Source organism: Pristis pectinata, chromosome 35 (assembly GCF_009764475.1).
Source record: "Pristis pectinata isolate sPriPec2 chromosome 35, sPriPec2.1.pri, whole genome shotgun sequence".
In the NCBI taxonomy this organism is placed as follows: Eukaryota; Metazoa; Chordata; class Chondrichthyes; order Rhinopristiformes; family Pristidae; genus Pristis; species Pristis pectinata.
In genome coordinates this window covers 4,689,583-4,715,742 of record NC_067439.1, presented here as the reverse complement: position 1 = coordinate 4,715,742, position 26,160 = coordinate 4,689,583, and the positions used below count along the sequence as shown (strand labels likewise).

At 41.6% G+C, this 26,160-nt stretch overlaps 1 protein-coding gene across 2 annotated transcripts; it reads left to right on the top strand.

Moving 5' to 3' along the window:
* Positions 1 to 59: 59 nt before the first annotated feature.
* On the top strand, positions 60 to 20,267 carry LOC127586306 (NF-kappa-B inhibitor beta-like). Of its 2 annotated transcripts, none has more exons than XM_052044149.1 (6): positions 60 to 644; positions 12,007 to 12,112; positions 12,303 to 12,543; positions 13,497 to 13,585; positions 14,511 to 14,756; positions 18,545 to 20,267. In XM_052044149.1, the coding sequence occupies exons 1-6, from the start codon at positions 313 to 315 to the stop codon at positions 18,578 to 18,580; spliced, it is 1,050 nt and encodes a 349-aa protein (XP_051900109.1). In that variant the 5' UTR covers positions 60 to 312; the 3' UTR covers positions 18,581 to 20,267. The 2 variants fall into 2 exon arrangements, with proteins under 2 accessions (XP_051900109.1, XP_051900108.1); XM_052044148.1 differs by lacking the exon at positions 18,545 to 20,267 and adding an exon at positions 17,676 to 17,846 and having other exon boundaries at positions 105 to 644.
* Positions 20,268 to 26,160: the final 5,893 nt, after the last annotated feature.

Here is a 26,160-nt window from a genome sequence, read left to right as displayed (position 1 = left end):
ACGCATGCGCAGCTTGTCCCCTTCGGAGACAAAGACCACTCAGCAGTAAGCGGTGAGTTGATTGGGCGCGGCCTGGGCTGGGGGGGGGATTCCCGTCAGCCGGGAGGGTAAACAAGGCGCCGGCCATCTTCATGTGAGGGACCGGCCGGGGGGGTGGTGAGGCGCCGGCGTTTTCTCTGCGTTTACCCGGCGGAACGGGCCAAATGATGGGCGCTTTACCTCACGGATCCGCCTGAGGAGGCGGAATGTGTCGTTAGAATCGCGGAGGAGGGGAGTTTGAGAAGCGGCGCTCGTCCGACCGTCGACGCCAACATGGAGGTTCTGATCGATGAGGGGCGGCCGAAGGTGGGCGCGGGCAAGGCGGCGGCTCCGTGGGGCGGCGAGGCCGAGGCCGAGGATCACTACGACAGCGGCATCGGTTCGCTCAGCGAGCTCCAGAGCCGCCAGTTCGGCCCGTTGGACGAGGCCAAGGCGGCCGGCGAGCCGGAGCCCGACGTGTGGCCGAGTAGCCAGCAGCGGCTGGAGTGCGGCATCGGCCAGATCACCCGCCGCCTGGAGCGGGTGGAGCTGCGGGGCGGCGAGCAGAGCTCTCCTCCCGGCGACGTGGGCCGCCTGCTCGGCTACCGCACCGAGGATCTGGACTCGTGAGTATGGGCACTGGAGCGCCGGTGTTCACCTCTGTTCACACTTGTATTCACTTGTACTCAAGCATGCACACGTATTCACTTGCATTTGAGTATGCACTTGTACATGGATCACCTGCACTTGAGCGTGCACATTTGCACGTGTATGCACTTGTGCACCTGCAATCGAGTGTGCACACGTATGCTTGTGTACTGCATTCACTAGCACTTGAGTGTGCACACTTGCACATACTTGCACTTGAGTGTGCACACTTGCACATCTATATGCTTGCACTTGAGTGCGCACACTTGCCCACATACACTTGTACACAATCACTTGCACTTGTGTGCACACTTGTGCACAATTGCATTCAAGCGTGCACACTTGTACATGTAGCACTTGTATTTGAGCATGTCCACTTGCACACACACGTGTGCACACAATCACTTGTGCATGTATGCACTGCTCCTACATTCACTTGCACTCAAGTATGCATACTTGCACAAGTATACACTTGCACACATTCACCTGTGCTCAAGTTTGCGTACTTCTAAACGCATTCACTTGCACACATTCACTTGTACTCGAGCATGCACACTTGCACATATTTTCACTTGCTCTCAAGTACACCCAGTTGCACACGTCATCATTTGTTCTTGAACGCTTGCGCACGCATATTCATTTGTGCATGTACTCTCATTTAAACATCTGCAAATAGTCACTTGTAAATACTCTTCCTCCAGGGTCTCTATTCCTATTATTTGTAGCTTTGGCATCTCTCCACCATTGACCGTCATGCCTTCAGCTGTATGAGCCATAAACTTTGGAATTCCCTTCCTAAACCTCTACCCTCTAAGATTGCTCAAAGTGTAAACATTAACAAAAATCTTTTAGCCAGTTTTCATTACGTCTCCTTATGTGGTTTGGCACTTCTGTTAGGGAATGCTCCAGTAAAGCACCCCTTTGTAATGTTGGAGTGAGTAAAACTCAGTTTTTGGACTTGTAGATGTACCTACACAGCACTCCCAAGTGCGTGAGTTTGGATAAAAGTTCATTGACCTGCGATGTTAATTCTTTTCTCTCTCCATGGATGCTCCTGTTTGGCTTTTGCACATTTTTGAGAAAGAAAATTAGGCCATAGTTTAACGTTGCAACCGTAAAATTGGTACTTACAACAAAGTTGCATTTGCTCAGTATGACACTGGTATGTTGACTTAGACTTCAATGCAGGAGTCTCCAGAGTAGGTTCTTCAAGGCTTTGAAGAGGTATCATATCGGTTGCATAAATGCAAGTGTTGGTTTTGTTGATTGTAATGGCAGGCATTTCAAAATGGTACGTTTGTTATCAGAGGAAGCAGAGGTTTTGCTATTTCAAGAGGCTAAGGGGAGATTTTCATTGAGGCTATTGAAGTAGAAGTCTAGGCAGTGAGAATAGGAAGGATCTTTGCTGTAGAGGAGAAGTTGCAACTAATGGACACAGCTTACTATACTGAAAAGAATAGAGGGGTGTTCAGGGATTTTTTTTTCCACTTAATGTAGTGTATGATCTGCAACGCTGTCTAAAAGGGTGATGGATTTATTACACCACAGAAGGAAGTCATTTGGTCCATCTGGTCTACACCAACTCCCCAGCAGAGCAATCCCTTCCTGCGTACACCTCTATCTCCCATCAGGAAGGTCTTAAAGCCCTCTGCTTCCTTCTACAACAGATCCAACCAAAGTGCCCACTTGGCATACCTACCTGTCTTCTTACACCCCTCCTCAGTCCATCAATCACCCTGGACTCCTTTCTTACCACTCCTCTTTATGCTGGCCATCTCGCTTCTCCACTCTCAGTCCTGATGCAGGGTTTGGACCCAAAACATCAATAGTTCCTTTCCTCCCATAGATGCTGTTCAACCCGCTGAGTTCTTCCAGCAGGTTTTTTATTTCAAAAGTAAACTTTACAGTAAAAAATACATTCAAAAGAATAATCATTTTACATTCACGGTCAATACATTCAGTAGTGTTAACTTTTTTTTAAAACCATAGCACTGTTGCCACTCATGGGGTGATGCACCCTTTCATTGTTCGAGGGACTTCCCCAGCTGGCTCAGCCCCTCCATGTCCTGTAGCGGAAGGATCCTAGACTGTGGTCCTTACCCACAGAGCCTTTGCGTTGGCTGCACCAAGTTTTGCTGTGTCCCTCAGCATATACTCCTGCAGCCTGGAATGTGCCAGTCAGCAGCATTCCCTTATGGATATCTCGCAGTGCTGGAAGACCAACGAGTTTTGGGCAGACCAAAGAGCGTCTTTCACTGAGTTGATGATCTTCCAGCAGCACTTGATATCTGTCTCGGTATGTGCCCTTGGGAACAGCCCGTATTATCAGAGAGTCCTCTGTCACACAGCTGCAGGGATGAACTGAAACAATTACCCTTGCCTCCTCCTCTACACCCTCTTAGCTAATCTACAGTCTTAAAAGAGATGGATGACAGTCTTTTCACCACAGCTGTCCCAAGGGCAGCATGCATTAGGGATGATATTTCGTCTGTACAGGAAGGATCTGACTGGGAGGGCCTTACTCACTGCCAGCCAAGCAGGTCTTGATGTTTGTTGGTGAGCTCTGGCGATGAGGTGTTCTGCCAGATGATTTGTACCATTTGCTCAGGGACCCACCCCACAGTATCCATAGATTGTTTGTTGAGTAATTCTATCATTCCATTGTCCCTCTTAAGTCCCTGCAGCTCTGCTGTTTATTCTCACTCAATTACCCTTCAACACCCCTTTGGTTTTGTCACTTGCATATACTATAGGATAATTCAAAGGCCAGTCAACCTACCAGCACAGCTTTGGGATGTGGATGGAAATCGGAGCAGCTGGCAGAAACTTACCCGGTCACTGGGAGAATGTGTAAACTCCACGCAGACAGCACCGGCGGTCAGGATTAAACCATGTCCCCTGGAGCTGTGAAACAGTGGCACTAACTGCTGCGCAGTCATCCCTCTCATTTGCTTTGCTGCTATGCTCTTGGAGGTGATTTGTTTAAAGAGAAATGCTTGATGTGGTACAACCTACAAAGCAATGTACCGAAAGCTGGGCAGTGGGATTAGACTGGATAGGGCTTGGCCAACTGGAATGGAAACTGTGTGCATTGTAATTCTGGCATACTCCTTTGAATTCCAAGTTTCTTTTGAACTTGGATTATGCCTTGGTATGATTTTCACAATCTACCATCCTACAGCTGCATGCATCTACCATTAGACAGATTTCTAAGTTCTAGAATTGACAAATTATAGAACATGGAACAGTACAGCACAGAACAGGCCCTTTGGCCCACAATGTTATGCTGACATAGCTAATCCCTCCTACCTACAGAATGCCCATTTTCCCCTCATTCATGTGACCATCCAAGTCCCTTTTAAAAGTCCCCAATGAATTTGCCTCTGCTACTCTATCAGGCAACGCATTCCAGGCATCCACCACTCTCTGAGTAAAAAATAACATACCCCTCATGTCTGTTCTGAATCTACCCCCCTCGCCTAAAATGCATGCCCTCTGGTATTGGATCGCTCAATAATGGGAAAAAGATATTGCTTATCCACCCTGTCTATGCCCCTCATAATTTTATACATATCTTGATTGTATCTTGAGATTGGCATAGTATAATATACAATGTCACTTTAATAATGGCGAGTGTTCTGACAGGAGATCACTTCATCCTGAGACTTTAACCACTGGCCAATTTATTGCAAATTAAACCCGCCTAATTGATGCCCAGAACATTGCTTATGAAGTTGAACTTGCTGTTTTCTATATCAAGGGAGATCCTGCTCGCACCAAGAAACAATTACTGTATTAACAGATAAAAACCAACAGACTGTAGTGTTGTGCATTGATTATTGCTTTCAGCAAGGTAGCTGAACCTGCACGTATATAAAAACATAAGAAATAGAAGCAAGAAGAGGGCATTCTTTCTCTACCATTCATTAAGAGCTTGGCTGATCTTTTATCTCGGTGCCCTTTTAAATGTCTCTATTCTTGATATCCAAAAATCTATCAAACTCTGTCTCAACATACGTGCTGACTTAACAGCCTTCTTAGGCAGAGAACTCCAAAGATTCTCTACTGTAAAGATGAGGAGATTTCTTGTCATCTTTGTCTTGAATAGCTGCCTCCTTATTTGACTTTGACCATGATTCTGGGGGCTATAACCCAGGGAAATGTAACCCTTGCATCTACCCTGACAAGCTGCATAAGAATTTTGTATGAAACGATGCGATCGCCACTTTCTCTCAACTTTAGAGAAGATGCCCAGTCTTCTTAATGTCTCCTCATAGGACAAACTCATCCCAGGAATCAGTCTGGTGAATCTTTGCTGCACTCCCATTTTTGTATGTATATCCTTTAGGTGGGGAAACCAGTCCTGTGTGTAATATTTCAGGATGCGATTTCACCAGGGTTCTATATAATTGCAGGGAGACATTTTATTTTCTTTTTGCACTCAGACTTGAAATAAAGTCCAATCTGCTGTTCACTCTCCTAATTGTGCACTGAACCTGCACGTTAGCTTTTAGTAATTCATGTACAAGGACATGGGTCCTTCTGAACATCAACTTCTTGTCTCTCTCTATTTAAGAAATGCCCCGCTTTCCTTTTTTATCTATGAAACAGTCTTGCATTATATTCCACCTGCCAAGTCCTTGCATGTTCACTTGGACTATTTATGTCTCCCTGAAGTCAGTCTGTGTCTTCTTCATGGTCTACCCTGCCACCTAATTTTGTATCATTCGCAAATTTGAATATATCACATTTAGTCCCTTTATCCAAATTATTGTTCCAACCTCAAAACAACTTGTGAATTCCTACTGTTTTCCCTAAGTTATTCAATCTCAATCCACACCAGTTTATTACACCCCAATTCCATATGCTCTCAGTTTGTTTAATAATCTTTTGTGTGGTACATTATGAAAGGCTTTCTGAAGGTTATGTACATCATAACAGGTTGTTGTGCCATTATTATGCAGCCTCAAAAAAAAATAAACTTACAAATTTGTCAAATATTATTTCCCTTTAAAATCCATGTTGACTTTGCCCAATCCTATTATTGTTGCTGTTACTACTTCCTTAATAGGTTCCAGCATTTTCCTTATTACTGACATCAAGATAAATGGTCTTTAGTTCCCTGTTTTCTCCCTCCCTTCTTTCTGAAATGGCAGAGTTACATTTGCCACCTTTCAGTCTAGAATCTGAAATTTTAGAGGAATACAACCAATGCACACACGGCTACCTCCTTCAAAACTGCAAGGATGCAGTTTTTTAGGTCCAGGAAATGTATTGACTTTCAGTCTGATCAATTTCTCCAATATTAGTGTTTTTGTTCCAATGCTGATGTCTTTGAGTTTGTCAATTACTCTAGACCTCTGACCTTCCACTGTTTCATGAAGATCTGTTTAATGTTGTAGCCTCTTGGGCATTATGGGCCCTTTTAATGTCTGCATTCAAAAGCAGCAGTCTGGTTTTTGATATCCACCATTAAACATAGCACTATTGTTGTCCAACAGTCTAGATTGAAATCAGCAACTTGGTATTGTGGGGCATGCATACCTAATCAGCACTGGAAGCCTCAAAAGAACCTATCTACATACTAGCCTTTAAAATGCATTTTCATGTATAGTTTAAGCTTACAACATTTTTCAACAGTAACATCCAACTTTTTAAATGTTTTATGAAGCTAGTTATTTTTCTAGTCATGGTTTGGACTCTGGGAACAGTCATAAATGAAAGAGCAGAGCCAATAATCTTTTTTCCCTGAAATGTCACCAATAGGCTTGGTTTCTGACACATTATCAACTGTCACTGCTGGGGGCCTGAGTGTCAGATACAGGCACCAGCACCTCATGGGGGGGGGGGGGGGGGGGGGGGGGGGGGGGGGGTGGGGGGGGGTCTTTCATTATTGTGGATCATTTGCTCCCTCAGGATGACCTTCATGGGCCTTGAAAGATGCAGATTAATACCAGTGCCACTGGTTTTACACACTGCATTTAAAGACAGTATTGAATTTTCCTATTTATGTTATGGGAAATTTTGATAATCAGCCAAAATGTGTAAATACAATTTTTAATTTTTTTGAATGTTTCTTAGGGAGCAAACAGTTGCAGTTGATTCAGTAGCTTTCTCAACCTCATTGTGTTGCAGCTTCTCAGACTGGTTGAAGCATTTTTAAAATTCTGTTTGTATTGCAGAAATGGCCTGATTCATATTGCACACAGCAAGTTCCTAAAAACGTAAATGAGATAAATAATATGTTTTGTTTTAGTGCTGTTATGTAAGGAATAAATATACAGTTGGCTAAATGCCAATTCTAAATTGTTCAGGTCGATGGCCCCTTGTCTTTCTGAGACATCTTTTTAAAATGGCTTAATTCCACAGCTGACTCAAAACACACCAAGTGCAGAGAGCAAGTGTATATTTTCACCTCTCGGTTCAAGTGCTCCATGTGGGAGTTTTGGGGATGCAGATGCATCTTTAAAACCCTGACTGTTCAGCCATTGGAGCCCAAGCAACTCTTGTGTCTCTAATTGGTTGGTCCTGTTTGAATTTTGTTGGCCTGGTATTGGCACTGCTTTGATGCTATCTGAAGTTGTATTCACCAATACTTCCTGGTAGTAGTACCTTGATGTTAATAGGAAAAGGGATTTAAACTTTATCTCTAAGAAGAGGCTTTTGGCTGTCATGCCAGTTCTGATTCTTTGAAAGATTGATCCCAGTCACTTCCTCATTACCCAAGAGTTTCTCCCCCTCAGATACCTGAAACTTGATTCCACCACCTTCTGGTAGAATATTCCAGATCCTGGCAAAACTGTGTTGGGAAGAAAAGAAATCCTGTAGTTCTGCCATTTTATTATCTGTGACTATTGATCTATTTTTTTTAGAAGAAATAGAGCAAATTCACAGAAACCAAAAGCATTCCTAGACACCTTTAGGTCTCCCCTTAGTTTTCTGCTCCAAGGATTTTAATCCCAGTTTCTCCAATCTTTCCATCTTGATTAATCTCTCTACCCAGAACAAAGCCTTTTTGATGCATGATGTCCAGCATCATGCATAATATTTCATCAGAGGCTTGACCAGTGGTTAGTAAAGGCTTGGGAAGACTATTTGGCTTTTGTACGCTATGTACAAAGGCAAGTGTGTGACCCACAAAGTTCCTGGGTCACCTGTGGAACTCACGGTGGCCCAATCCTATGGGGAGTGATGAGAGGATGTGTAGAGGAAGCGATTGTTAGAGTTGTCCTACCCTGTGAATCCATATGTTGGTGTCACACTGCTTGTGTGTATTTGAGCTTAATCTGCTTTCCTAGCCGAGGGACGAGAAAGTAAGATGAAAGGGATAGAGACATCTGGTCTTAATGATAAATGTTAACATGTGTTGGATGTTAAATATTTTTCTCCTGGCTGCAGCTTTGAGGAAATAAACCCATAACGTTCACTCAGCCTGTCTATATATTTTTAGAAACCCAAAAAGTCCCTTGTTCTAATTACCTGTGGTGCACATCACATTGCACCAGTTTGCCACAATTACATGGCTATTTAGTTCATGATGCCTAACAGCAGCTGGTGAGCCACAATCAGCCTGCATCCAGTTGGTGAGAGTTCAGACCATCTTTTATTTGCAGTTGAATTTCTTACATGCTGATTTGTCCTGTTTAGTAGCTCTGAATATGTGAAAACAAAAAGGATTGTTGAAGCTGTTGCCCCCTTTTGGAAATAGATCCCACACCCCAATATTCTGGCAACTTGGGCCTCTTCAACTGGAAGCAATTTGTAGGTTAAATTTGCATTTGAATATAAACGATTTCAACAGATCTTGCATTGAAAACTTGGCGCATTGAAAACTTGGCACATTGAAATCTGGTGAAGGTAAAATGTCACAGAATGATATCGAGTTGTTTTATTTTAACTGACCCTGTGTGGGATTCAAGATGACCAGGATCTCGAGAGGCTGACCATTCAGGAGGGTATTGGGATTGGAGAAATGGAAAGTTCAATTGGCTGTGTGGCAGACCCAGAGAAAACGACTGGGCAGGCAGTTGGCAAATATTGCAGTTTCTTAGCACTTTGTCACCTGGTGCAACAGACTCTGCTGGGCCAGTACGAGGCTCCTGAGTCGATCATTGTTCAATGTGGGGTTGACCACCTAGGCACAAACCATCATTCCATGAGAAGGAAGGCTGCCAGAGACGTGCCATGGTAGAGTTAAAATCAACCACTCGGCAGCTTGCTCTGTTACAATCTCATTTTTCCCATTCTTGGAGACTAACTGGGCAAGCCGTTATTTAACACACCAGGTTTCTGCTGGGGTTCTTATCCATTGATTCCCACTAAGGGCTGTGGGTTTTTTGTCCACTGAGGAAATGATAGATTGGGTTAAGGTATTACACCACCCTGGTAGCTTGCTACCACTTGTTGCTTAGAGCAGCTTGACCATTTGAAGGAGGTACCAGAACACTGGTGGAGCGGTATTTTGGCTAGGTGCCAGTGCTATCAAAAGACAATTAGTTTGAGGAGAAAGAATAGGGACAGAATGCTTGCGTGCATTGTGTAGTAGGTAGAGGATTAACTGGAAAGTGATAAGAGTCCATAAAGCCATAAGTATTCAGAAAAGTAAGGATATGTTTACCTATCAAGTGCAGGGAAATTCCCCAGAGTACTTGCTTCATCCTGGACAGCTACTGCAATGAACAAGTCCAGTCAAGTTAAACATTTGCATCTACTTCAAGCAATAACTTCAGTAGAGACCCAATATTACATTCATCTGTGGTGTTGTCCCATTTATCTTTATTTCCAAATCTACAACCCTCCAAGATCTTTCACTCCTCTTATTCTGATTAACATTGAATTTAATCATCCCACCAATGGGGACCTTTCCCTTTGGACCTACCCAAAGGTCTTGAAATCTTACCTTTCTATTCTGAAGGCACTTTTAAAATCCACCTCTTTGGTGAAGCCTCAAGTGCCCAGAGTATTGTTGCTTTTTTGTTAATGCTCCTGTGAAGGGCTTAGGATGTTTTGCTTTCAAGTGCCACATGAGCATAGGTTACTTTCAGTGCTACTGGTCTGTAGAAGATTCAACAGTAATGCTTGGTCTGAAAGCAAGTTGGGTATGTTACTAAATCCCATTCTATGTCTTAACACCAACATGTCAAAAAGATCTGAACTGGTGCCTCTATCATTCAATGAATATTGTGTTGGATAGTTCCAGCTTGTATTTAGCACAATCTGCTGTGTCCTTTAGATATTTTTGGAGCTAATCTTTTAGTGTTCTGTGATTGAAACTGCATCAAGAGGTACAAGGGCTGAAGACATCTATTTATATTGGCCATTATCTATTGGCTTCGTGAATCTCCAGAACTGACCTCTAATGCTGTGCCCATCTCCCAGAGCTCATTCTATACACCTTGAATTCTTCCAAAATACGATTGTCTATTTCAAAGCTCAGTTGCCTTGTTCTCACTGATTTTTTTTTTGCAACTTACTGTGTAAAATTCATTATATAAGCCATTGTTTACAACTTTCCACGGCTTTGCTTTGTCATATCTTTAGTTTCATCCAACTCCACATCATGCTAATTCTATCTCCATTAAAAGCCTATTCAAATCCCTTAATTTTGTTTTCTCTTCCATTACTGTTCAGAATCTGTTTCTTTGTATCATGGGCCCTATGCAAATAGAAGCTGTTGCTAAGGGTGGGGTAGAAAGTATGGCTTTTGCTGTTGAAACTGCTTTTATTATTGGAGTGTGGATCACTGACTTAAAGAACTTCTTTAAAGGGTATTGAGAAAAAGGAATTGAACTAAACCTTACACAATGTGACTGATCCAGGTTTTCTCACTGATAGAGACAAAAGAGACTACAGACTGCTGGAACCTGGAGCCATATAAACAATCTTTTGGAGGAATTGGCAAGTTGAGCAGCATCTGTGGAAGGGAAAGGAATTGTGAATGTTCTGGGTTGAAACCCTGTGTCATGACTGAGAGTAGAGAGAAGAAGCATCTGTCTGTCATCCTTCACTCTTCCTTGGTCCACCTATCTCCTGTTGGCCCCTGTCTCACCTCCATCCCTCTCTTTATACTGGCTACCTTCCTGCTCTCCTCTCAGTCCTGATGCAGGATTTTGACCTGAATCATCGACAATTCCTCTTTCTCCCCCCCCACCTCCCCCAGCCTGAGTTCCTCCAGCAGATTTTGTTTTCCCACTGATGTTGTGCTTTGCTCATGCCTCCTTGGCCAGATAACTTTGGGGTCAAGTGCCACTCTGGATTTTGTTTGTAGTACCAAAGGAGCATTATTGTTGATGCTGTCTTTGAAATGCAATGTTAAACCGAGGTCCAGTGATCCAGCAGTGTGAAGATCTGGTGGCACTGATGTAACTGAAGCATTTTTACCTTTAAGTGGAGGTTTCTAAATTTGATACAAAAGGGATTAAATGCCAACTTTGTTCTCAAAAAATGTCTGCCCTGTTTTATTTTGCTGCAGTAGTTTCCAAATTAGTCATGTTGCTCACCAGGTGTCTAATGAGAGGATGTTAAGGAACTTGGTCCAGAAGTCTATGCCCTGGAAATTCTTCCACAAGGTGTACGTTTTTCAAGCACAGTCCAATAACTTGTGGCAAGAATTTATTACTAATTTCAAATTGTGGCTTGTATGATGATTCGCGTAAAATGAAAAATTCAGTTGGGCCTTTGCATTTGCCTCGTGTACATTTGTCTGAATGTGTACCTGCTTTTTTCCCTCACATTGATAAGTTCTGTTAACAGTTATTTTTGCTTGAATGTTGCCCTGGTTTAACAGTGATATGCATAAATTGACTTTGTTCTAGTTTATGTCCATTTTGAATTGGCGACTTTTTCTTAAGTTTTTGTAGGGATGAGGACTGGTGATGCCATTGTTAATGAAGAATGTGTATTAGTTGGTGCAGGAGTTCCAATAATATACTATTTACTAGAGTTGAGCTTAAATCTATTGTAATATATTTTGTGTCAATGCAGCTTTCAGCTCTTTTGATGTTAAAAGCCTAACGCACATCTGTCCCTCCCTTTTGCTGGTTTTCTTCCTCATTGTGTTCAAGTTGCCTGCAATTAGGAGAGCAGACTACCTGCCCTGGGCAAACAGTAAACCCAGTTTTTAATTAGCCTCTAGGGCACATAATAAAACAGTAGTGGCAGTCTCCAATTCTGTCTGTCTCCCCCTCTCTTACTGGCTATTTCTACTTTTTTTTCTCTCTCTCATCTTCATTCTCTTGCTATCTCTCACACTGTATCATTACTAAACTGTATTTAGCGGTTTTTAAGCTGTGGCTATCAGTATGGATGATCAGCTAATGCCTGGATTTTTTGTTTTAATAGGATGCTGCACCTGGCCATCATTCATGAGGAAGACTGCCTACTGGAGCACCTTCTCTATTGTACAAAGGGTACAGATTTTCTCGACCTGCAAAATGACATGAAGCAGGTAATTAGAGTGCAGATGGAAATAATCACTTCGGTTTTGTCATTCAGACATTTGTTTAGAATGTTTCCTTGTCACCAGCAAATCATTCTCTATTGTTTTTCTCTAATGAAAGTGCAAACTCTCCTTCCACATCCCTCGCTATAGTTTCCAAAAATTCTCAGCTTTCTTCCCCACCATAAATCTCTTGCAGACTGCGCTGCATTTGGCTGTGATCCTTGGGCGACCAGAATTAGTGAAGAAGTTGATAGCAGCTGGAGCGAACCTCTTGCTTCAAGAGAAGGATGGGAACACTGCCTTACACCTCGCTTGCAAGGAAATGGCACTTGCCTGTGTTCAGGCACTCCTGTTTCACCATTCCAGCGACCTAAGTTATTCCAATTTGTTGGACCCTTCACAGTTCAGACAGCAGCTACATTTCTATAACTACCGAGGTAAAGTCTCTGAGATTTAATGTTCACTTTCAACAAATTCTGACTGGAATGCACCAGTCTGCTTATGAGACAGGAAGGCTTTGATTTTTGAAGGGGTTCCAACTCTTAATTAAATTCCAACCTTGACAATGGCTTTCCCACTTCCTGGTCCATTGTTTTAACAAAGTCAAAGTCTGTGGTCACTGTCCCAATGGAAGCAGCAGGAGCAGGATGGGTGGGAGCTCTGGGGCATGTCACCGTTGATGATTGTTATGACTGCGTATTCACCTAGTAGAGAGCAAACCAAACCTGTCAATTAGAGCAGTGATTGTAAAAATATGACAGGAAGATTTTTAATTAACTTTTTACAGCTGATGTTGGATAGTATAATGCAATTCTCGAGTCCTTTAAGCCACAGAGATTTTACTGCTTTGCATAATATCTCGTTACACAAATTTCGGACCTCCTTGTCTTCAGCCGTTGGAAAGCTGTTGGAAAGGCAGGGTACCCCAATGACCTATTTGTCAAAGGTGGAAGCAATATATACCCAAAGATTCAGATCCAAACTGCACTACATTAATTATCTCAGCAAGAGAATTGAAATGGGTCTTGGCAGACCTAGAACATTGCTCAGTGGTAAAGTGTCAGGGTTCCTCTTATCAAATTTCCAGTAAGAATCATTGGACATCAAAAGAGGATGGTTTGTAACCCTCCCTTTGGGGTGTTCACTTGGAAGTGTTCTCAGCTAACCTTGGAAGAGTACCCAATTAGGAAGTGGCCCCTTCAGGAAAGCTGAGAAGAAAATTGAAATGAAAGGGAAAGCTGATATGTGCAAAAGCCAAATAGAAATCAAAAGCATGTTATAAATCGAGCATTAAAGGGGCACGGGGTGAAAAATCAGCCATTAATTGGGACTGAGTGGCTTATTCCATATTTTATTTCTTGCATTTTAATATGTTTATCCCTTTCCTCAGGCTTCACGCCCCTCCATGTGGCTGTGCTGCTTAATGATGTTCAGATTGTTGAGTATCTTCTGCATTTTGAAGTGGATGTGAATGCAAAGGCAAGTTCTCTAATCTCTCTCAAACAGTTTGAGATACAAGGCACCCTTGGGTTGATTGGGGTGGGGAAGGAGAGAGGAGAGAATCAAATAATCTTTACTGCTCTTGGTTTATTATGACGGGGGAGGGGGCTGGCCCATTTTTATTTCAAATGATTTTTGTCTCTTCCCATTTAGGTTTCTCCCCTCCCACAGGTTGCCTTGTTCAGCTGAAAGTGTGGGTGGGCAGCTCACTCCATAGTCTCGCTGCAGTGTCCCCTGGACAGGCACTGCAGAATGTGAGCCTGAAACAGAACGTGTCACCCTCTGAAACTAAGTATAGAGGCTCTGTCTGCCACCTTCAGACAGATGTTAAAAATCCCATCTTACTTTACAAGGAAGAGCACAGATATTGGTGCCTTGGCTGGTGTTCCTTGCTATCCCAACAAAGATATTAACTAGTTCATGTTCTCTGAATAGGATCTTCTGACATCAGAAATGTTTGCCTTCAAAGTAATTAGTGATAAATATCAGGGCTGTTATTGCTGGTGCCCCATTCAGCAGAGTTTACTTTGTGCTTTAGCCCTATCTTCCATTACTCCTTAACTCCTCTTAAAAGCAGCAGTGGTCCTCTCTCAAACCTGCCTCCTAACGATCAGTTAAGGAAGTCCAAAAGTCATTTAGTTATGCTCCTGTTTGTAGGATCTTCAGTGCACAAAGTAGTGAACATTTTTGGCTACGTGAACAATCAGAATGACTTGCACCACCTTCACTTTATCACTCTAAGTGCATTAAAACAGGGTTTCTGGGGTGTGATGCATGAACAGAAATTATTATCTTGCTACTGCTTCTGCACATTAAATTGTTAGAATTAATGAGAAGGTGTTTGATATTTTGTAGAGAAACCTATTGTGTATTTAAAGCTTTATACATCAATTTCTGTCTGTAGGAGAAATGTGCAGGTCGGACTGCGTTACATCTGGGAGTAGAACAGCAGAATCGTCACGTCGTCAAACTGTTACTAAATAGGGGAGCAGATGTTCATGCCCAGATGTACAATGGCTGCACACCAATTTGTCTGGCAGTGTACATGCCTGATTCTGGAATAACTCAGATGCTCAGAGACTATGGCTCTTCAGAACCGCTTACAGACGATGAGTCAGATGAAGATGAAGGAATTGATGAAGACGGTGTGGTACGTAAAGCTGTTTAATGGCATGTGCATGAACTCTAAATGCTCGTGGGTGGGTACAGTTCAACTGTGGCACTAGAGGGGAGTTTCTGCACTTGAATAGTTTCAAGGAGGGAGGATATTTCCACGTTAGACTGAAATTATTAGGGTAAAGTTGAGCCTTGCACAAATGGAATTTGTCTTTCCTCTTCCTGTCTGAAATTGAGGCACAGTTTGATGGTTCCCTGATCTTGTGTCTGTTAACATTGTGAGATCCTAAATTCTGGTGCTGTTAATGTAGCTTCACAGATGCCCCCTAATGTGCAACCCCTGGGATTGGGACAAGCAGTTTCAAGCAGGATTGCTCATGTACTGATTAAGCAGCATAATCCTACCTTATTTTCTCCAAGAACTTCCTATTTTCACACCATAAAGAAAGATGTAGAATATAAGTTCCCTTATTAAAGTATCGCACACTGAAGTGGACTAGTTGGCCTATCATGCCTGTGCCAGCTGTTTCATAGGGTATTCCACTCCCCTGTTCTTTCACAGCCTTGTGAATTTTTCCTTCTATTAACATACATGCTGTTTTCTTTGGAAACTTGCATGATGCTCTCACTAGCCTTTTAAGCAATGAATTCCAGATTGTGACAGCAGGGAATGTTTTTAAAAAAAAATCACTGCCTCCCCTCTGGTTATTTACCAGTATTATTAAATGTGTCATTTGGTTACTGACTCTCCTGCCAGTAAACTTGAGCTCCAGCACTCTGTAGTCCATTACTAAACTCTCACCAAGTGCCCATTGCCCTAGTGTTTGCTTGTTTACTTTGCTTCCTGATCCATAAATGTTTCGATTTTAAAATGCTTGCTCTTACTGTCAAATCCTTCCATGACATTGTCTTGATTAGTGTAATCTTCTCCAGCCCTACATCTTCCCACTGATCTCACCCTTGATTTCCCTGTTTCTGCACCTTCAGTTGCCCAATTTTTAAAATCTGGAGCTCCCTCCTGTTTAACTGCTCCTTAAATGAATCTCAAAACCTCTTTAACCATATTTACCCTAATTTCTGATATGGCTTGAAATAAAATTTTGCTTGAAAATACTCCTGTAAAGTACTTGGAACATTTTCCCACAATAAAATTGAAGTTCCTCCATCAAAACTTATCTTCTTAACTCCAAACAATTCCATTTTGGACTGCACAGAATGCAACTGTTAGTGCTATATAGTCAACTGGTTAGGGTTTAAAGGGGCTGTTCAAGTGAGTTTACATAATATCTTGGTCGTATGTTATAGTAGATGTCTTATCAATGGGATGTAGCCTGCAGCAACTGCTAATGGTGAAAATTTAACCAGCAGTAGGTGGAACCACAAAAAAAGAGTTCCAGTAGCCACCATGGAATAAGAATTAAAAAAAAAGCCTGATCTATAGCAATACATTAAGTGAGTGATTACAGGACTTGATGCAAATTAACAATAGGCAGAAGAAGGGAACAATGGCATGAAAATTAAGATTCTAACATGCTAACATCACAATGAAAAAATGTGTTTAATCTAGAGGCCTTTTATTTAAAATAAAGCTAGTGAGAAAAGTCTTGAAAGGGTGGTGCAGCAGGTAGTGTTGCTTCCTCACAGCTCCAGCAACCCTGGATTCAGTTCTCTCCTCCACTGCTGTCTGTGTGAAGTTTACATGTCCTCACTGTGACTGCGTGGGTTCCCTCTGAGTGCTCCAGTTTCTTTCCAAAGACATGCTAGTTGTTAGGTTAATTAGCCACTGTAAATTACCCCTAGTGTAGGTGGGTGGCAGGGGAATTAAGGAGGAGTTGATGGGCCTTAGAGAGAATAGATTACACAAATGTGGTAGAATAGGATTGCCCAGAGATTTGGTATAGACTTGAGGGACTGGCTGGCCTCCTAATATGTGGCAAGGATGTGAGGTAAAGCAGCTCCAGGTTGGGGGAAATGAGATTCAAGAAAAATGGTAGGAACTGACAGGAAAATTAGATAGTCAAATGAGCATTTTAAATTGTGTGCTTGAGCAACATAATTGGAATAAACAGTCATAGAATTTTTCCCAGACCAGGGGATTAGTCTTTGTGCACCTTTGCTAGTGTCAACATTTTTCCTCCATTTTGTTTCCTTCGCTCCAAATGTTGCAAGAAGGGCACTGGAGCTGATGAGGGAACTTAACCTCAGCTGTTTCACATCCTCACTTGAAACCATTACCCCTTCGAGGAAGCCAAGCAGTGTTCAAGTGATAAACATCAATCGAATGATTTTGGAATCTCAGCAGCTGTTGACCTAGTTCACTCAGTGATTAAATATACTGGTTATGTTGCTCTGCCATTCAGAGCTGGCAAAGCTCAGATCTTGTTGCAGTAAATGCTAATGCAGTTCGTCTCGGCTAGGATGGCCAAATTGTTCCCTCTGCTCAAAGTGCATCACCCCTAGTCTGACAACATACTGCTAGAAAGAGTGTGCACATGGCTGGTGAGGAGGGTAGTTTGATGTTAGCCTTGTGCAGTCAAATGGATGAACAGTACTCATTATCTCCAAAGAAGAATGATCACTTTGGAGAGTATTATAGCTCTGAGTGAGCCAGCAGTTAAAACTGGGGCACAGATATTCAAATACTTGGCACACTTCACCATTGTGGTTTTTGACCTTGTGGTGTCGAGGTGTTGCCCCTGATATCAGCTGCTTGGTTTATAATTTGAAACCGTTTTTTACTTTAGTCGCTCACCCCTTCCCTCCCACCCCAGCCACCTTAAACTTTGAAGACTTTGTTAAGAATATGCTCTTCAAGTTTTGCACTGCTCTCTGCTGAAATGACTGGTGCTGGTCCACGAGTTACTTTGAAGCTGAATTGTGGTGACCATAGTTCAGATGCGAGACTGAAATTAGACACAGGCTATCTGACAATTGGTTACTTTTCTACTTCCAGGAGTACGGTCAGGAACAAGTTGCTGGTTGTCAATTGGCTGCTGCTCATCGCTCATCACACCCACACCCCCAGCATCTCCAAAAAAAGGTTCTGCCCTACCAATTGGCATTGAGGTCTGATGTGCATCCTGCTTCTCAGTTTTGTAGGATGATCTAATGTGAGGTTGAAACTTAGTGATTTTTGTTCTGGATGCCTCCCTACTTTCCTGATCAGTGTGTTTACTCGCTAAGGTTAGCTCCTCACCTAAATTTGCACAAATCTGTTGGGAGGAAGAACTGTGAAAATTAGCTGCCTTAGAAAACCCCTCCTGCGCAATAGCACACGTATTCAACACGCACAAGCCAGAAAACTGACCTAGATGTTTTGCGTATCCCATGCAGTTGCTAGGCATTAATCTTCTGTCAGATGTTTATAGTTCCTCTTTCTGTTTAACAGTAAATTTTGTTGCAGACAGATCACTTAAAAAAAAATTAGTTGATTGTCTCAACAGAACAAGTATTTTGGTTTCTTCTACATCTTCAACTGGCTGGTAGTGTTATTCTGGCACGCGATAAAGATTAGAGGGAGATCAAAGCTGAAGCATTGTAAACATTTGCATTGGTTCTTGAGATGATTACAACAAAGCACCAACTCAGAGCAACCACAAAGATCCAATGAGCAGATCAGAACGCCATTCCAGTGTACAGTGGGTGGTTAGGATGTGGCAGTCTTTGTGCTGAATATTATGTAAGGAAGGTCCATATAGTTGACACCAAAGGAGCAATATGAAAGGTACGAGGACCTTAATTAAACTAAATGGTGCATGTGTAGTGGTTCTGTGAAATACATTCTTCAGATGTTCTGATCTATTAATTTTTTTTCTCTTTTAGGGCGAGTATGATGACTTTGTGGTGCATGGATGTTAAGATCAGAAAATCCTGCAGTGTCATATTTAAAGATTAAAACTGTAGCATTAAAGTGGTTCAGCTTGACTGCTGTGAAGATCCTTTAATCCCTTTTTAACTGTTGTGTAACTTTGCATTGAAACAATATCTAGCATTGGAGTAGTCTTTATATCCTTGTGTCTGCAAGTATGGGTTTGTGGTTTGAATGCAACTGGCTGCCATCCTTTCAAAAGGGGAACTCAATAGAAAAATTCCAAGCAGGTGGGATAGAGAGCAGGTCCTGGAGTTTGGCAGCATAGGGTGGGCAGAGTGTGGAGATGTGTACATGGTGTGAGGCAAACAGGCCTTGATCCTGATCGCTAAACCCGAATGGTGGAGGAAGGAGTGTGAGGATGGGTTTGGGTTGTGTTGTAGTGATGGAGTGGGGAAGAGGCACGTGGGAATAAAAGGAAAGGGTGATGTTCTTAATATGTGCAGCTCTGCTGCTGCTCCCACTGCAACATGGCTGCCCTTCAGCCAAGGTTCCATCAGTGTCGTTCCTGGCAGGAGCCATGGAAGTGAATCTGGCGCAAGTTTTAAAGAAGTAGTCCCGTATTTCTGCTCTGCTGCATCTGACTCCTTGGCACCGACAAAGAACACTTTGTGCATGCTGACTTGTGCAAACTTGTCACTTTTGTTACTGCATGAATGCTGATTGTGTTTCTTTTGCTGCAGGAGCTTCCCAGCAATAGTGTACCAAAATTACTTGTAGGAAGTTAGTCAGCATTTAAGGATTTACATTGCAATGTATTTGAATGGACTACAGCTGTTTCAGTAACTTAATGCAATTGGATTCATCCCTCTTGGTCAGATAGGGAGAATAGAGTCTGTGTGTAGCTGCACCTTAGACTACTGATTGTGTGAGGCGTAGAATCACTTCATTCACAATGATTAGTAAAAGAATTTGCAACTCAGCAATTCAAAATACTCATAGTTTTCCTTTTAACCTCCCTTGGCTTAAATGTGCAAGCATATGCTCAGTGGCTTAGGACAAGGAAGGGAATTGAATAATAAAAGTATAAAGCAAAATGAGTTTCCCGATTTCATAAAAGTAAGTTATAGGAAGTCCATGTGTTAAGACCATTTCTTGATTTGATGAATTTCATACATAATTTTTTTGATATTTAAAGGAGTCTTCTCGCCTCAATAGCTTGTCCTTCTCAGTTGCATTGGTATGTTTGGTGAGACTCCTTTTGAAAGCCAGGAAGAGTGAGGGGTAGGGGTGTACTCACTGCTTCCTCTCTGTTGTTCCTTCAGAAGTTTCACGCATTGTAATGGTTCCCATTCGGAGACCCACAATCAATAACACTTATGTCCTTGGAATTTGGCCATCCTTCATCCTTCATCGAAGGCTTAAGTTTGGTGTTGGCCTTTGGATTGCAGTAGGCTGAGATTTGGAAATCCCTCTTGAAGCTAGTTTGTTACTGCTAGAAGCATTATCAAGGAAATAAGTGTGTGAAAAGATCGGTTGGTCTACTGGGAATTCCATTCAGATGAATGCAAGCTCCTTGTGAGCTAGTATAGAAGGGTGAAGTTTCTCACAACCTAGTTGTTGTAATTTAAGATCTTTGCTTTGCCTTTGCAAACTTCCTGCTTCCAGCTGTAATTCCTTTAAGAGAATCTAGAGAGAAGAGGGATCAGAAGATGAAAATAAAACCCTTTAAGCCTGTTTTGCCATTCAGTGAGGTCAAGATTGATTCATGACTTACCAGCATGTTTCCACCTTTGCCCTATCTGCAGTCTCAAATTTGCAATTAACACTCGACTCCCAGCATTATTCATCCTTTGCTAAACAGTTCCAAGCATATGGCACCCTGTGCATTTAGGATTGTTTCCTAACTTCATTCTAAAAGCTTGGTTCTAATTTTCAAACTAAAACCAGAATAAAAAGAAATGAAAAAGCTGGAGATCAGATAGTGCCGCTGGAGAAAGAAACAATGTTTCAGGCCAGTGACATTTGAGCAGTTCTCTGCTAACACTGTTTGTCTCCACAGATGCTGCTTAATCTGTTCAGTATTTAATATAAAAGTCATTGGTCTGCAGTATTTTGCTTTTCTGACCAGCAGAAATATCTCTGTCTATCCTATTGGTTCCCCAGAATACATTGGGAACTTCAATCAGATCACCCTATTACTGTAAATTCCAAGGCAAAATCCTACTTTGTGTAATGTCTCCTCTTGACTTAACATTTGAAGATCTGGGTTTCATTCCTGAGCTCCCACCAGGACCAATATATCTTACTGAAAGTAAGATGTGATCCAACCACTGCTTTGATCAGCTGTACCACGAAAGCCTCTGCCTTGCTATCATTTAGTCATAGTTGCTAAGAGGATTCCTGATGGATTTAGTCATCTTAACCTGCAACGAACTTTCAATAAGCATTTTCTTACAAGAGTCAGGAGTGACGAAGATTGGCAGCTGACTGATGTGCTCCAACTTAAGCTTCAGACTGAAATTAGCCATTTAGGAAAAAAAACTCAATTTAAACTCATCCAGTAGAGTGTATCAAATAAGATCTAACTGGCTCAGCAGCTTGTTCAAGTTCTATTCTTGGAATTCCTTTGAACCTAAATGGAGAGATGCTGTGATATATAGAAGAGATGTACACGTTTAAACACACGTTAACATGCACCTTTCTTCAAATTTCTATTGTAATGATTTTTCATTATACATTTCTTTCAGCATTTGATGCTGCTTGTAAAATAAAAGTATGCAGAATGGGAGCCATGCATATAAACTTCCCTCATCGTGGTCAAGTTGCAAGTTCTGACCTGTGGGGATATGCTGGTTTCTGAAACCTGTCACCATCTTTTTTTTATTTGAAGATTTGTGGATGTGAACAATTTATTAGTAAGTTGTCTTCGATGAGACCACAACGTTTAGATCATTTTGTTTCTATTTTATATTTTTATTTCTTTTTACCTTGTTTGCATGTGTCCAGAATGCTCAGTTCACTGTAGATGCTCCAGAGATGTGAAGTGTCGAGAATGTGTCTTGCATAATGTTGCTAAAGTTGAGCAGTATTTTGGTGTACAGCCATGCCTTTGTGTTAGTGGTTTGACTTGTATTTTTAATCGTATCTTTTTATTTCCTTGCTTCACTGTAGCCACGCACCAGGAATGCGAACTAGTGCGTTGCTTGCCTTACAGACAGATGTAACCACTTTAGGATAACCAGCACTTTTTTTTAAAAGAAAACTGACAAATAAATGTTGCGAATATTGTGGTTTTAAAAAAATACAGGCTTGTCTTGGTGCTGTTGAGTGCAGTCTTTGGTTTCTCTCTCAGCCTTGGTTTACCTGTTGGTTCAAGCCCCACTACAGCTTATCATCCCCTCTCCTGCTTTGAAACAGTATTGAAGTGCAGCAGCTAGGTTACTATCCTGGAAGTATTTTTACATTGATGTGTGAATACCCTTCAGAAAGTGAGTACCTGCTCGTCCTCCTGGATGGATATTATAGAAGTCCCATGACAGGTGAGTCCACCTGAAGTCCTCAACCAGCCTCTGGTCATTATCACATTTCTGTTGCTGTATATAAATTACCTGCACATTCCTTAGGGTCTTTGCTCTTCACACTCACGTGTGCTGTAAATCTACTGAGGCTGTTCCCAACAATTAGCCTAGCAAATAGAATTTTTGGATCCCTTTCAAAGATGTGAAGCTGTTTATTAGGAAACTGCATTTTTCTTAATTTACTAATGTGGCTGATTATTGCCAGCTTATTCATTTGTGTTCAAGACCATGGGACTTCCCATGATTGTACAGGCTAGGCTAAATATCGTCATAAGATTGCAAAAGTTTGGGGCACATTGTGTGGGTGGAGAACATCAGTAGTTTTGATCTTTGGCATAAAAAAATTTATATTGCATAAATGGAATCCTTTGATCGTTGGCAATATGAACACCACGAGCATTGGAAGGATGCAAATCTTTAGAATCCTCAACTTCAGGTTTATTAAGGGCTAAGATTTTGTTTTGAACTAAGGGGGGGGGGGGGGGTGCAGTTTTACTGGGGAGGAAATGGAGTTTGGGCCAAAGGTCAAATAGGCCATGATCTTACTCAATGGCGGAGGAGGCTCACGGGGCCTGTTTCTGAGCCTAATTCAAACTTGGGAGGAAACAATTCTGTCAGAATCTTTTTGGCCCCGTTCCCTCACTCAATTTAAGTTTTAAATATTTCTTCCTCCTTTGCGATGCAAATTGCCCTATTATCTATTATGGCATTTTTCTGATGAATGTCAAGATGTGGCAGTTTCTAAATTGCATGAGTTTCCAATTCCTCCAAGATGTGGAAACAAGAGGTAGCTCCTTCAGTCTTGTGTAAGCTTCCTTCCCCAAACTTGGAAGCAGTGTCAGTGCACCTTTGGGGTGATTAGTAGTACTGGGGGAAGTTATAGGAGGAGTTGTGTGTCCTTGCAGGTGAGTAAATAGATCTTCAACACAGAAGAACACTGGTTCCTGATACTGGAGATGGAGCTGATGGCAATAATTCCAAATGCTAACCTACTGTTTGTTTCAAGCCATGCTTGAGTTAACCCATTTCCGTCAGAAGTGGGAAAGCATTGCATTCTTAGGATACTTTTGTCAGCACAGTTATTGTTGCTGGCAATACAACAATGACTAACCTTCCCAATAAAAAGTACAGAAATTGGTTTTTAAAGTACTTTGGAGTGACCTAAAGTGAAGAAGGATACTTAGTGAATGCAGATATTTTAAAAAAACTTCCATCTATGATGTGTGACCTGCACCACTGTGTATTCGTACAGTTGAATGCAATGTGCCTTCCTATTTGATATGGATGGAGCATAAGTAGTGAATTAAGGACCTGCACAAGTAAGGTATTACAACAAACATATGAATTTAATTAATCTTTCTCTCCCTGATTTTTATTTTGCCTTCAGAACATTTCTTGTAAAGCTGTACGAAAATGAGCAATGGAATCTTGTACACAAACTACCATGTAAGTAAAATAAATGCAGGAAATAATCAGAGAGTTGATAGAGCCACAGGATAAATTTAAGTAGAAGAAACTTGTATCAGCTGATAGCTTGTGGTATGAGAGAACAAGTGACCTCCTCAGGATTAGAAGATAAGCAAATGCAATTTAGTACCTATATTGAAGTTGCACATGCTCGTCTTTTAATATAAATATACGGATCTTTGAATCTCTTGTTTCTCCATGTCAAACCTTCAGTGGTAGGGGATGTAATTAAAACGCAATCTACATAAGTAAGACTGCAAGAAATTGCAGAGTTGTGAACGCAGCCCAGTCCATCATGCAAACCAGCTTCCCTTCAAGTCTACACTTCCCACAGCCAATGTAATCAAGGATCTCTTCCCATGTCCTTGCCCTCCACTACTTTAAACCCCTCCCCCACTGGGCAGAAGATGCAAGACCTGGAGAATATGGGCCACCAGGATCAAGGACAGCTTTTATCCTGCTGTTATCAGATTCTTGAATGGACCTCTTGTACGATAAAGATGAAGTCTTGATCTCTCAATGTACCTTGTTGTGGCCCTTGCACTTTGTCTACCTGCACTGCACTTTCTCTGTAATTGTAACACTATATTCTGCTTCTTCCCTTCTGTACTACCTTGATGTACCTGTGTATGGAATGATCTGTATGGATGGCACGCAAACAAAAGCTTTTCACTGTACCTCAGTACATGTGGCAATAATAAACCAATCCCAATTACCGGGTGGTTTATATGGTAAATTTACAGTTCTGATTTAAAATGGAAGTTGATAGGAAGTTGCAAGGTGTAAGATATCTCATACAGATAATTGTGATTAAAAAGAACTTGATACGTTGATCTGTTACTGAGGGAGTGAGCACTTTCATTTAGAACTTCAAAGCAAAGTGGATGTATAAGATTTTACAGTGCAATTATAAAGCCAACTGGGTGGGTACCCTGGTCTTTCAGCCATCAACCTAAAACATTATTTTCTATTTTTCATTTTATTTCTGTTTCCAACAGCTCTCTACATAAGTTGTATCTAAATTAGTGCTTTTAATTGTAAAGTGCTTTGAGATGGGCTGAAATGATGTAAGGCATGATAAAAGTAGAAGTATTTTTCAACAGCACAGTGAGTAACTAGAAATCAGAAGGAACTTAGCTGGTCAGATACTATTATGCACAGGTGTCAAAGTCTTGGATGTGAAACAAATGACTTCCATCCTTTTGGGTTTTGTTTTAAAATCTGCAGTTGTGCCTGAATTGCAATGTACTTGATGAGAAGTTTGGAACTTCCAGTCTGCAGTTTCATAACAGTAACTTGGCTAAACTCAGATTACTCAACTCCTGAAAAGAAATCGAGAATTCCAAGTCATTAATAATTCTAGTTGTTAGTCATTTGGGTGACCCTTTTCCCTGTCCCACATTATATTGTTACATTTAACAGGCCAAATTCCTGCCAACTGCTGTGCTTAAAAGCTTGTGATGAGTGGCAATAGCACCTAATTTAATTATGAGATTACTTGCAGTAGTAGTACTTTTTCCCTCCTTGTTCCAAACAGAATTATGAAAGGAATGTGCATTGGGAAAAATTCCTGAAATAACTTACTCATTGAATGTAGGACATTCTGCTGGAAGAGGTGTTAGATCTGGAGATGATGTTGCCCAGAAGGTTGTTCAGAAGTCAAAATTGAAGTGCAAATTTCATGGTTACAGCTGTTTTTAGTACAGGTCAGATAGGGTCAGCCTGTACCTACAAGCAAAGAAGTAACAAGAGCTTGACCACACATGCTCTGTTTATACTGCAGACTAGTCTGAACCAGTTAGATAAAGAAACCTGTGAACTGAGTTGCACTTCAGCTTTGCAGACAAAGACACTACATAAGTATAGAACCAAATACAAGTTTACAGGTCATTGTACAAACATATGAGCAAGCATAAAGAAAGCTACAAGGAAAAACGCAATTTTTAAAAACAACAATCTGGAGCCCTAATCTAACAGGGGTCATCAACTAAACAGCAATTAATGCAAGATAGAGACACAGGAGAAATGCAGTTCAACCAGTTATTGTCCAATAGCAATGCTCCATCCAGACTCGGAAGGGTTAGTCTGTACTCTGAGCTAAGGTGGGGAAAATCCCTCACCCATTCATTCTTGTATTTTAATTCAGTTAAAGACTTTAATGTATTTTGAATCACCCCATTTCTATTTAACACAAAAACTCTGATTCATAAAAGTCATCTAGCGGGATACCCCAGCACTGTGGGCTTCTCCAGTGTTTTGCTTGAGCAACTTATTCCAAGTATTTTGCATACTGAACCGCAAGAACTTTCTTGATATTTACTTTAAGTATAGTTCAGTGCGATGGGCAAAAAAGACTGGGTGGGAGTGATGGTGGGATGTGAGGGAGTTTTAAGGAGTGGTTGTGATCTGGAGTCTGCTGCCTGTGACTCAGTTGGGACTTTCAAGACTGGATTGTATGTGCACTTGGAAAACAATGTGCCGTGTTATGTATTTTTTAAAAAAAAATTTTTATTTACCGCGTGGTAACAGGCCCTTCCAGCCCAATGAGTCTGCGCCGCCCATTTTAAACCCCCAAGTTAACC